This window comes from Anabrus simplex, chromosome 1 (assembly GCF_040414725.1).
Source record: "Anabrus simplex isolate iqAnaSimp1 chromosome 1, ASM4041472v1, whole genome shotgun sequence".
Classification (NCBI taxonomy): domain Eukaryota; kingdom Metazoa; phylum Arthropoda; class Insecta; order Orthoptera; family Tettigoniidae; genus Anabrus; species Anabrus simplex.
The window spans coordinates 1145032337-1145046592 of record NC_090265.1 but is presented as its reverse complement, the minus strand read 5'-3'; the positions used below and the strand labels follow the sequence as shown (position 1 = coordinate 1145046592).

The following is a 14256-nucleotide window of genomic DNA, read 5'->3' as shown; positions in this document are numbered from 1 at the left end:
GCAGTCGAGACGCAAGACGTGTTGCTACAAGGAAGTGCAGTAGGAAAATGGGGCGGGGCTTGCGGGAGAATGAGAGTGTGCGGAATAATGGGGGCGGTGATTGAAACAGAGTGTAATAATTGTAAGTTCTTATGTTCCTGTTTTTTACTACAAATGATCGGAATAAAAGTTTCCCATATTACGTTCTTTATTTTTTAATTTGTTTAACTTGAGGGCTGGGTTCTTATATTGATCCATACTGATGTATTGAATTTTGTTTAATGGTGTTAGCAGTGTAAATTGGTTTCTGGTAAATGTTAAATACCAAGTGATTATTCTTATGACGAGATAGTGTTATGTCTAACTAAGTGAGTTATTGTTCTCCATTTCCATAGTGAATTTAATATTCTGATCTAACCTGTTGAGTAGTTCGAAATTTTTTTTCGTTAACGCTGCTATCTATGATGGCTAGCACATAGTCGACGTAACATGCCCAGTATTTCATAGCTATGATCTTATCTATGATGCTTGTGTGTTCTAAGTGCTCCATATATATGTTAGCCAAAATACTCGAGTCCGGTGCTCCCATAGGTAAACCTGTCTGTTGGTAGATTTTGTTCTCAAAAATGAAATAATTATTACTTAAGCCATCAATTTTATTAAAGCAAGGCCACTTAACAACAGAATCTTTAGCCAGATCTGCTGAGAAATTGACTCTTAAGTATACCCATTTGTTGTATAATTTTGATATAAGGTTGTCTTATGCAAATGTCCTTCAAAGTGCTGTAGCCCCAAGAAGGAGATCGAAACATTTTTTGTCTGCAAAGAATTATCCTTTGACTTCTCAATTTTCTAACCAAAATACAGTAAATTAAGTATTGGTGAGGTAGAGGAGTTCATAGGCCTATCAAAATTCTCTTTAAGTAATAATTATTTCATTTTTGAGAATAAAATCTACCAACAGAAAGGTTTACCTAAGGGAGCACCGTCCTCGAGTATTTTGGCTAACGTATATATGGAGCACTTACAACACACAAACATCATAGATAAGATCAAAGTTGTAAAATACTGGACACCTTACATCGGCGATGTGCTAGCCATCATAGAGAGCAGCATTAACAAAGGAAAGGAAATTCTGGAACTACTCAACAGTTTAGATCAGAATATTAAATTCATTATGGAATTGGAGAATAATAATAATAATAATAATAATAATAATAATAATAATAATAATAATAATAATAATAATAATAATAATAATAATAATAATAATGTTATTTGCTTTACGTCCCACTAACTACTTTTACGGTCTTCAGAGACGCTGAGGTGCCGGAATTTAGTCCCGCAGGAGTTCTTTTACGTGCCAGTAAATCTACCGACACAAGGCTGTCGTATTTGAGCCCCTTCAAATACCACCAGACTGAGCCAGGATCGAACCTGCCAAGTTGGGGTTAGAAGGCCAGCACCTCAACTGTCTGAGCCACTCAACCCGGCCAATTGGAGAACAATAACTCGCTTAATTACTTAGACATAACACTATCTCGTCATAAGAATAATCACCTGGCATTTAACATTTACAGGAAACCAACTTAACCTACCGGCTTACCTAACCGTCGAATCGATGGGATGCACGAGCCTGTGCCCCGCTTACCTAACCGTCGAATCGATGGGGGTATGCAACGTCCTGCTTTATTGATGGTAAAGGGAAGATAGTGCCTGTTGCCATTTCTTGATGGATGCAGTATTTTTGTATCTGGTCTTGGCACAGGCCAGGGCAAAGTGTAGCTTCCACCGAAGTCCCAGTCTCATCCATGGCTGTGACAATATGGAAGCTGCTGGGGTATGAGTGGTGCTGAGTAATGACATTTGGAGCACAAATAGTGTCCAAGTGTTATGAAAGGTGTTGCTCATAGGATCAGTCGTGCTGCAGTGGCACCTTCTGGTCCAGTGAGGAAAGCAATGGCAAACTACCTCACTCCTCATCTTGCCTAGTACGCCTCATTTGGGCTCTTCCATTGGTTTGTGTGGTTTTCCTATAATTGCATAGCTTTTGGTGGTGCTATCTGAGGATCCAATTGGTCTCTGGGCTGATGACGTAACAGACAGAAGGGAAGGTAGTACATTAAAAACTCAAATGATGGCATTACAATCATTCTTTATATTGAAGGAAGTCTCTTCAGCTGTATTTCAGTCATGTTTAGGGGATTAACCGCATAAATTGAAGACAGCATTCAGCTGATGTCACGGGTATTCAATAAGTAAAGATGAGCACGCGCAAGGCTATTACCGAGCAAGAAGTCGTGGATATTTTACTGAATAGTGATTGTGAAGATATTCCACACTAACAATAATTACTAGGTGAGTTTATAGTGCATAGTTCATATTTTTCACTGTAATGTAGCATATTCCATTGAATTAATTATTTTTGAGTATTTCTATGAAAGTTTGACAACATTTGAGCCAGTAGTAGCAGTGATTTATCATTTAAGCACTGTCTTGCATGGACCTTCCAAACACCAGCATTTAAATGGTAATTTAAAGGTCCGCAACTGATGTTTATAAGGTAAGCGGATGGGTTAAACTGTTAACACCATTACACAAAATTCAATACATCCTGAAGCTCACAAAAAAAAAAAAAAAGCTGCCTACAATAACATGTTAAAAACAGCTTTAAAAATCTTGCTCTCAAAGAAAAGTTTGAAAAAAGAAATCAGGAACATATGCGAAATAGCTTTGAACAACAGATTCAGCACAAAATTTATAAATAAGCTAATCAATAACATACTAACAAACCCACAACTACTTTAACGAAAGAGTCAAAAACTAAAGAAAAATTCACATTTAGCAATAATAATATACATATAATTCCCAACGTCCTAAGAAAACAGAACCTAAAAATTGTTTTAAAAACCAGCAACACTAATGAAAGAAAATTATTTAACTCTCACACAGTAAATACTAGCAATAAAAACACAAATTCTGGGATATATAAACTGGAATGTCAGGGATGCGGGTCAAGTTACGTCCGACAAACTGATAAGATACACAGAACATCGCAGTGCTTTAAAATATAATCGTTTCTCTGCTATGAGTAACCATCACAAAGACTATAATCACAATTATACTACAATAGATCAAGATCTAAAAATTCTGCAACGTGAACAAAAAGGTCCACGACTCAACATTTTAAAGAATTTTTACATCAGTATGGATCTATGTAAAAACCCAGCCCTCAACTTAAACGAGACAAATTAAAAAAAAGAACGTAATATGGGAAACTTTTATTCCGATCATTTATAGTAAAAAAACAGGAACATAAGAACGCACAATTATTACACTCTGTTTCAATCACTGCCCCCATTATTCCGCACATTCCCCTTCTCCCGCAAGTCCCGCCCCATTTCTCTACTCCACTTCCTTGTAGCAACACGTCTCGCGTCTCAACTGGAGGAGCAAGTCAGTCGAGAGCTCGACTCCGTTGTCAGAGAACACAGGTGATACAAGCGGGCCACATAACATAAGTTAATTTTCGTTCTTCATAACTTAATCTAAATGTTGTTTCCTGCTAGTCACCATTTTTCAACCTTAATTCGATTTGTATTAGCCATTTTACAGATTAAAAATCAGACAGTGCAACTTCAATAATGCTTATGTATATCAGCCCATGTCGGAACACAACTAAGCCAACAGTATACAGACACCAGCTGAACCACACCAAAGGACAACAAAAACATTGAAACAGAAAGACCTCCAGCTCAAGACTGTTTTAACAATCAAAATTACACAGCTTTTTAACTTTCATCATGCTTTTTAAAAAACTTTTTAACTAACATTTCATTTTGTGTGTTTCCTATGTTTTTAATTCAACATATTCATTTTGTGTGTTTCCTATGTTTTTAATTCTACATACATGTCTTACCGAGGATGACCGAGTTTTAATCGTAAACGGCTCAGACATTTAACTAGAGAAATAAAGTATATTTTTTGGGTCCGTATTGAACTTTGATTAAACCAAATAAATTAATAAGTGAGTTATTCCACCTTTTCAATACAAATTAAGTAGTGTTTATTAAACATTTAATGGGACTAGTTTTGACCTATTAAACGTCATCCTCAGTCATATGGCGTGTAGAACAAAGTATTTGAAACACAGTTTTTTTAAAGATGGTGTTAAAACCTATACGTTTGACACTATGAAAAATTGTTTATAGTATTTCCTGAAAACACGTTTGTTGTAAGAAATTAGTTCACTTAGCTGTGAAATATACAAGAAGAAGAAGTCTTAAAATATTCTTCGTAGTATTCAAGAACGTAGATACAATTCACAATTCACAGTCTTGACGAGATGTGGAAATCTGCATATATGCATAGTGTTGTTATGGTAGAGGAGAAGAAGCCTTATGATATTCTTCTTATCACTGCGAAGCATAGATACACTTTGATGATGATGATGATGATGATGTTGTTGTTTACAGGGGCCTAACATCTAGGTCATCGGCCCCTATGGTACGAAATGAGACAAAATGCGATGACAATTTAAAAGTACAAAATTCATCCTCTGACCAGGATTCAAAACGTGGTGATGAATGAATTGATGAATACGAACTTAAAACAATCAGTGGATAAGACGCGTGATGCTTCCCAGAAACAATATTACTGACCAAGGGACTGTTTCAAGAGCCCAATCCTGAATCGTTGATGCTTGTCTAAATGGAGCAATATCTATGTCAACAATCCCGCATAATGGCACTTATCGCTAGTAAAGGAGAACCATGGTATTTCTCAAGTTGCGGTACTAATCAAAGGTAGTGTACACTCACGGTGTTCCAAATATTATGGTACTACTCACAAGTATTGTATGTCGTACAGGTAATGCAGACCTATGGTGTTCCTCACAAAATGACGCCACTCATAGCCAACACAAACCAATGAGGTTCCTCACCTAGATGTACTAATCACGGACGCAGGTATTCTCGTGGTGTTCCTCACATAGTGGGTACTAATCACAGGCAACGCAGACCAACGGTGTCGCTCATATAGTGGTACAACTCACAGGCAACGCCCAGACCCATGGTGGTGTTCACATGGGTACGACTCACGGGTAGACCTACTGAAAAAAAAACCGCGCGCGCTGCTACTAATCACAAATCTATTGTATACCTAATATAGTGGTACAACTCGCAAGTAAAGGCGACCCATGGTGTTCCCCGCGTGATGGTACTAATCAAAAGTAGTTTCATGGTTCTAAGACAATCATCCCTTGGTCGCCCCTTTTAGTCACCTCTCACGACAGGCAGGGGATACCGTGGGTGTATTCATCATCTGCGTCCCCCACCAACAGGGGGGTTAGATACACTTTAACATCATTCATAATTTTGATGAGATGTAGAATCGAGCATATATGCAAAGTATTGTCTTAGACTAGTCCCATTATATGTTTAATTAATAAACACTATTTAATTTGTATTGAAAAGGTGGAATAACTGAGTATTTTATTTGGTTCAGGCACTTTAGACATTTTACTGAGCCGTTTATGCGATATGGCTGAAGATGACCTTTAAATAGGTCGAAACTAGCCCCATTAAATGTTTAATTAATAAACTCTATTTAACCCCTTAACTGGGTTCTGTCGCACGAATATTGGGTTTGACGCCTTTAGGCATTCTTATACTTCTAAATGCCCGAACACTGTGGTAAACTACAACCCATTTATGGGCGGTGTAGATCTTGTCGACTCGGTGATTGCTCTGTACAGGACACAAATCAGGTCTAAGAAATGGTAACAGAATTTTTTTTCATTTATTAGATCTCATGTTGGTCAATGCCTGGTTTCTGCACAGGAAAAACTGCTTACCAAATGGTGTGGGTCATAAACAGATGATGCCACTTTTGTACTTCAGGAGAAGTGTGGCAAGAAGTCTATTGTTTCAAGGGAAACCTGGAACCCCATCAAGAAAGCAAGGGAGGCCTTCTAACAGTTCAATACAGCGTGCACTAATGAAAAGAAGAGAGGACCGCCTACAGCTTCGCCTCATGTTGACATACAACTTGATGGTCTGGGTCACCTACCTGAAATGTCTAAGAAAGGGAGGTGCAGAAAGCCAGGATGTAAAGGAATTGTGAGGGTTGAGTGCATAAAGTGCAAGGTGTATTTGTGTTTTACCAAAAAAAACAATTGTTTTCTGACATTTCATAATGACAAGTAGGACTTGTAGACAGAGAAACTGTGCCTAACATTTTTGTATTTTTGCTTTTATATACATGTGTAGGCCTAATTTATTTCTTTTTTTCTGACCTGAAAATATACTTTTAAAAATTCAACACGTCCAAATTATGTATGGTAATTATGTGTATGAACTACCTTTCAAAGTACCAAATATCGGCATAAGAATGCATAATGTTGCCACATGGCAACAAAATGTAAAATGGATTTTTCTCCAGAAATATCAATATAATTTTGTTGCAAGTTATGTTATATTGTTTACTAAGTAATATATTTCAGTTCCATATTTTTTTCAGTTAATTTCTGGACCCAAAAAAACTCGTGCAGTAGAGGGATATACAGTTTCTGACTCATTTACACTCAACACTTCCTCGTACAAATTACAATCTTCTAATTCCTATTAAATTCACTGACTCTCCCTGTTCAGAAACGTGCACGCTGCTAGTTGATAGTTGCTATACTGACTACTGGCTTGAAAGGAATTTGAAATATTTTCAAATAACCCTATTCACATCACAACAGTCTGTATAACCTGAAGTTGTCTGGGTGTAACAGCATACATATTGCAAAGCACCTTGAGACAAACCGGAATACCTTTACCATGTTCAAAGCTAATGAAATAGATAAAGGTAGTGCATTGCCTCAATTAGTTCTATAACTTTTTATCTTTAAATCATTAGAAACTGTCCACTTCAGTAGCGTAACTTTTGGTGTTATTAGCTGCCGTCCTAGAAGGCCCGGGTTCGATTCCTGGTACTGCCAGAAATTTAAGAATGGCACGAGGGCTGGTATGTGGTTGAAATGGCACATGCAGCTCACGTCCATTGGGGGTGTGCATGAAAAGAGCTGCACCAGCTCAGGATGATGACACTAGTTTACTTTTATCATTAGAAACCGAGTCTAACCATTGTCATCTTGGTCTCCCTCTACTACTCTTACCCTCCATAACAGAGTTCATTATTCTCCTAGGTGACCAAGTCTCCTTCATTTGTCTCACAAGACCCCACCACTTAAGCAGGTATATGCATACAGTTTCATACATCGAGTTCATTCCTAACTTAACTTTTATCTCCTCATTCCGAATACCCTCCTGCCATTCTTCCTACCTGTGTACCAGTAACCATTCTCACTACTTTCATGTCTGTTACCTATGAATAAGACATCATGGGTCCACCTAGCTTTCGCTTCCGCAATGCAAAGTTGGTCTGAAAACAGACCAATGTAAAGATAGTTTCATCCGGGAGCTGACTTCCTTCTTACAGAATACTATCGATTGCAACTGCGAACTCACTACATTAGCCTTACTGCACCTTGATTCAATCTCACTTACTATATAACCATCGTGGGAGAACACGCATCTTAAATACTTGAAATGATGTACCTGTTCCAGCTTTGTATCACCAATCTGACATTCAGTTCTCTTGGATTTCTTACCTACTGACATCAATTTAGTTTTTGAAAAGCTAATTTTCATACCTTACTCATTGCACCTATTTTCAAGTTCCAAGATATTAGACTGCATACTTTCGGCACAATCTGCCATTAAGACCAAGTAGTCAGCACAGGCCAGACTGCTTTTAACATTTCCACTTAACTGAATCCCTCCCTGCCACTTTATACCTTTCAGCAGATGATTGATGTATCCACAATGACGCACACAAAATGCTGTCAACTAGCGTACACGGATTTATTTACAATTGTTCACAAATTAAACACACATAACCTTTATCACTGTATCACAAACAAAACACTTCACTCCGAGAACATCAACAGGCTGCCAATCAACTTGAAACACAGTTGAAACAGATGACTACTAACTGCCTATAGAGCGTTCCAACCTTAAATTGTAGTACAGCAGTAATGAGATAATTTCGTCTCTTTCCTTCTCCCATGTTTTGCGGGTAGCGCTGTCCTACTATAATGCAGCGGGTTTGCCAAATATCCGTAAATTAGAATGTTATCAGTTAAAATGGGTACATATCGTGTTATGTACAGAATTTCAAGGCGCATTCGATGCCGTTAACAAATAAAATGTAAAAAATATAATTTAGTTTGAAAATGGTAATATAATGGAAAGTTTCGCCAAATGCAATACGATACAACGAACACGTAAATGCCATTAGACATAGACACTTCTCAGCCATGGGACAGCACATTAATGATCAGAAACATAAATTTACAGACATCAGTAATGATATGCAAATCCTCAATATAAACCCAAAAAGCCCCTTGCTCAGTATACTAGAAGAATTCTATATAAACTTTTTTTTTTTTTTTTTGCTAGTTGCTTTACGTCGCACCGACACAGATAGGTCTTATGGCGACGATGGGACAGGAAAGGGCTAGGAGTGGGAAGGAAACGGCCGTGGCCTTAATTAAGGTACAGCCCCAGCATTTGCCTGGTGTGAAAATGGAAAACCACGGAAAACCATTTTCAGGGCTGCCGACAGTGGAGTTCGAACCTACTATCTCCCGAATACTGGATACTGGCCGCAATTAAGCGACTGCAGCTATCGAGCTCGATATATAAACTTAGACAAATACGTTAACCCAAATTCCAACTTGAACGATAACATAGACAGAAATAATATTCTTTTTCATACAGTTATTCCCCTCCTGAAAGATTATTACTTAAAAAGAATTGATAAACAAAAATCCATAAATACAAATCAACCGCTCCAAGACCTCTCCTCCTTTAACCCCACTCCCGTTACAAGCGCTCCACCCATCCCTCCAAGCCTCCCCTCTACCGCCGCAAACTATAACCTCAGAGCAACACGCTACAGATCTCAACAGACAGCCACACAGAGTGCACGATCTCAACAGCTAACGTAAGTAATACGATATATAACTTGCCACTACATTCCTATGATACATCATCTCACACACTTATTATTTCTACTTATAGATATATTAATTTACAACACGCTTTCACGATACAACCAACGTGCAACCCGATTAAGACATACGACATCCAAAATGTACTTCATCTCATAATTGTCACCAACCCAACCTGAATACGACAAGTGACAAGATGAGAACGCTTTCTTAATAACATTCAAGATTTCCAGCTACAACAACAGCAGCATCCCACAAAATTGCCAGTTATTACTATCATAATGTTACGCAATTTCACTCGTAATGCATACAGCATGAACATGTATTCGGTCCTATTCAAACAAATATTTATATATTTCTAATGGACCAGCCATTAAACTACAACAACTAATCATAAGAACCTACAGTACTGTTATCAAACTATGTTAAACTCATTTATGTTTCAAGAATATGCACATAGCACCACATATCAGTACCTTTAATCTAAAGTATTTTAACAGGTATCTCATACCGGTGTTTTAGCCCTAAGGGTTCATTTTAACAAGACTTTTATATACCTAATAAAATAAACAGTGTCAAGACACAACTCTATTTTAAGACAAAAAACAAGAATAGAAGGTGCTACAAACTTATACATTAGTATTAAGGATCCACGTCAACAAGGTATCAAATACCAATATTTTAGTCATAAGAATTCAAATCAATAAGGTTCTTCTATGTATTTAACTGAACTAAATAAGTGAATAAGTAAACCTTATAAACCACTACAAGAAATGTAATCAGGATACTGAAAATCCAAACAGTACATCTTTAAGACCCTACACTGAACTTAATATCATCAAATGTGTGCAAATGCAATAATTTTACTTCATATTGTGTAATATAAATGGGAAAGTAGAATAGCATGTACCTCTCAGTAAATGTACATACTTAATAGTCAATCCACTAGCATTTTGTCAAATGGATGAATTACATTCAATACAATACTTTTGATACTGTATACAAAGGAACAGAAGATATAAATGCTCAAATAGAGCAAACTTATAAATCCCATAATATATGCATATCCAAACTAAGATGTACTTACCAGCATTTTAATGACATATGAATTTTAAACATTAACCATTATATGTGATGTTTTTGTAGATATTTTGTATGTGTCAACTGAGGATGAACCCTTAGGGGTCGAAACCGGTATTGACCCTATTTACCAGTTTGGTAATAAATAAAATAGTGTATTGATAAGGTGGTGATTCATATTATTTCTATATAATAAATGCAAAATCTTCATTGCATAGAACTTATCATGTCATAACTCCTATTTTATATTCATTACTTTCCTAATTTTTTTACTGCTGGTAAAGAAGCATTTCAGCTCAACGTAGATAAGCTTATTTTTAAATTTGAATGATTACAAAATGCCATATATGCGTTTATTTTCAGTCATGTTCAGGGAATTTATGTACAGGCACGAAAAAGTCAGTCGCTGGCCAGCATCTTTCCTATTTAATTTGCATGAGGAGTCAAAGCGAGGCAAATTGTCTTCAGATATGGAAGTTATTTTTAAAACAATCCCGAAGTTCTTATCTTGCTTAGTTCTTAATTTGTGACAGAAAGAATATCTCCTTGAATTTTGGTTTCGTGCGTGACTCGGCTGGCTGGCTGTCTGGCTGGCTGAAGTACCGGTAGTGATCTCCCAAACATGCGCTTTTAACATTTCCAGACAGTCGCATGCAGTGCAGTGCTCATTTCGTCAGTAGTATGTATAATAGTAATTAAATACCTATCAGTGACATATGTACAATTCTTGAGAGAAAGTGTATTTCGTTTGTGTGGTTCGTGAGTTTGTGCTCATGCGTGGGGATCTAAATTCGAAGAAAAAGTGCAGAAGGATCATGGCGTGGTTAAAGCAAAGCAAACGGTCGTCGGACATGGAAGTTATTATGAAATCATACCTCAAGTCCTTATCTCGTTATCTCTTAATTTATGACAGGGAGAACATCTCGTTTGTTTACGTTTCACGATTGACTCGGCTGGCTGAGCTTTTAAATATAACTGACATCCGTGTGCAGTGGTGTTCATTTAATCAGTATTATAAGATTGATTACATAAAGATCAGTGATATATATATATATATATATAATATTTAATGGCGGGTGGCGTCCGAAGAGGACGAGTGCAGGCCTTTCGAGTTGACAACGCATAGGCGACCTGCACGTCTATAAGAATCGGGCCCTACCTGTGATGAATTCTAAAGCTGAAGACGACACATGCCCCAGCCCCCGAGCCATTGGAATTAACCATGGAAGGTTAAAATCCCCGACCCGGCCGGGAATCGAACCCGGGGCCCTCTGGACGAAATGCCAGCACGCTAACCATTTAGCCATGGAGCCGGACAAGATCAGTGATAAATGTATAGTTCTTGAGGACAAGTGGATTGTGTTTGCTGTGTTTGTGTAGTCTCTGTAGTTGTCAGTTCGTGCTCGTGCGGGGGGGTTCTTAGTTCGAAGAAAAAGTGCAGAAGGATGTACAATGGATCGTCAAATTAAAAAGAAATGTTCCGTAGGTAAAAAAAAAAAAAAGCAAAACACAGAAGGACGGCAGAAAAATGCAAAGAAAATTAAATATGATGAAATTGTGCGAAGTGGAGTGCGTCGGGTGGTTCACTCTCTTTTATTAGCTAACATACCACCGACATTGAACGTGATTTTGAGTCGGGTAAATGGAGAAGATTCTTTGCCACGATTTTCCAAAACTACGTTGTATCGCTTCTTACATGATATAGGCTTCCGGGATAATAAAGCAGCTTTCATTGACACCGATGAAATTATTAATTGGAGGCACAGATATCTCAGGAAGATAGAACATTTGAGGGCAAAAAATAGAGCTATAATTTACACAGATGAATCATGGGTAAATATTGGGCAGACAGTGATAAAAGAATGGAAGGATACGACAGTGAAAAGTGCACGGCAGGACGCCATTGAAGGGGTGAGTTCGGGACTTAGGCCATCGAAAAGCCGAGGACCGTGTGCCTTAGTCCACGCGGGTAATGAACATGGTTTTGTTCCAAATGCTAAATTAACATCTTTATGCCATAAAACCATAAGACAATTGGGCAAATTACGTGAAGGAAGTAAAGAAAAATGAAAGAGATTTGTGAAAACCAGACGAATTACAGGACGATGTCGACGATGAAAAGTTTTTAATAAGACTTTCTTCATCGTCCGGATCATCCTCAAGTTCATCTCCGAAACCCAGTTCATCCAAACCGGGAAGATCAGGCCTTGCAGAAATGATAGAAGGCGTACGTCCAATGTATGAGAGCAACGCCAATGATTAAGGTATGTTGTATTTATATTACCATCCTACAAATATTAATTTATGAATGAACTTAAAATTACAAAATCATAAACGAAAAACGTGGAACTGTGACGCCCTGTTTGAGTCACACTCGAGCGTGATCTTCACGAGTCAATTTCGCAACAGCGCGCTCCATCTACGCTGTACTGCAATTTAAGGTTGGAACGCTCTATACAACAGCACGTTAGCCTAACCACAACACGTGTTCACCAGTGAAACTCCTACTGAACAATAACACATCTCTACCATCAAGACCACCTCTTAATATACTGTAGGTGCCTGGTCAGGCTTCTAGAAAGATATGTTACAAAAATACCTTCTCATAAATTCTCGAGTGCCTAACAACATGGTTATAATGTACAGAATATTCTACCATCATCTAGTCTGATCTAGAGCCTTTCTGGATTTTACAGTGTTTTTCACAATTCTGTAGCGGATTACACATCATATACAGGTAATAATAAATTATATAATATTAATTTACAGGTATTTACATTAACTGAACTCATAAATATTTATGTACAGCACGTTTCATGACGTAACCTCACAATCAACGCGATCGTTTCGTATGCACATATGATGTAATAATAATAATAATAATAATAATAATAATAATAATAATAATTTGAGCTTGATACTCGCATTATTTGCCCATGGGTGAGAAAATATTGTTATAAAGTCATATCCGTTTTTCACACTTGCGTCATGAACCATGTAAATTATGACCAACAAAGGTGAAAGATTACAACTTTGTCTAACCCCTATAAGTATGCTGAACCAAGAACTCATTCTACCATCAATTCTCACTGCAGCCTAATTGTCAACATAAATACCTTTGATTGATTTTAATAATCTAATAATTAATTAAATAAATAATACTGGTTTTACATCACACTGACCACAGTGTGGTTTGTGAGATGCCATAAATTTGTTCCACGTAGGTTCATTCACATGCCAGAAAATCTACTGACACAAGGCTGACATCTTTGAGCACCTCCAAGTATCACTGGGCTGACTCAGGATCAAACTTCCCAATTTGAGTTCAGAAGCAGTTATTCTACCATCTGAGTCATTTAGCCCATCCAACTTACTGAAATGTACTGAAACAGATATAGGTCAACTTTACTCACTACTTTTTTGGCGGCTTCTGTTGAGGTAGGAATACTGGATTTCTGTGAACCCCCAGAGTAAGAAGACTTTCACTGAGAGGTGAATCCAAACCGCAATGAGGACACACAGGTTTGTCATTAACCAACAGCTGACAGTCTTCATGATATAAGTGAAGAGCAGCACACCGCATGAATTTCCCCTAAAATATACACAGTTCACTTTCAACCAAATCACATTAAAACAAATGAGATAAATTCTCTTTTAAAATGTCATAAACTCATAATTATTTAGAAGGACAAAAGACACAATACATCTTTTCAAGGCATAAATATAAATAAGGCATTCAAATCCCTCGTTTTCTCTCTGAATAAATAGTGTTCAAACAACTTTAATAATACCTTATCATGATGTATTACACAAACTTGAAACGTGTGAAGAATATATTCAAATATTCCACGTTACACTAAGTAAACAATTCAGCAAAGTTTTCCTGCCCTATATTTTTGGTGTTTATTGCTTCATTTTCTTATGGCAATTGTTTTTTCATCATTTTTTTTCCTAATGCCCATAAACTGAATATAACCATTTAATCTACTTACATGAAAAATATTTTTTCTAGAATTATGTGAAACTGAACCTCTATCATGATATAAGGATGAGTCACCTAACATTACCACAGGCAATATTTCTTAAACAACTAGGCATTTTTAAATGCAACTTTCACAGACTGAACGTTAAGAGAG

At 37.2% G+C, this 14256-nt stretch overlaps 1 protein-coding gene across 1 annotated transcript in view; it reads right to left on the bottom strand.

The window, feature by feature from the left end:
* Nucleotides 1-14256, bottom strand: part of G9a (histone-lysine N-methyltransferase G9a) — a 429274-nt gene that overhangs the window by 331587 nt on the left and 83431 nt on the right. The window contains exon 6 of the mRNA XM_067137709.2: nucleotides 13534-13712. Coding sequence (XP_066993810.2) covers nucleotides 13534-13712 — 179 coding nt within the window. The remainder of the gene's footprint in view (nucleotides 1-13533; nucleotides 13713-14256) is intronic.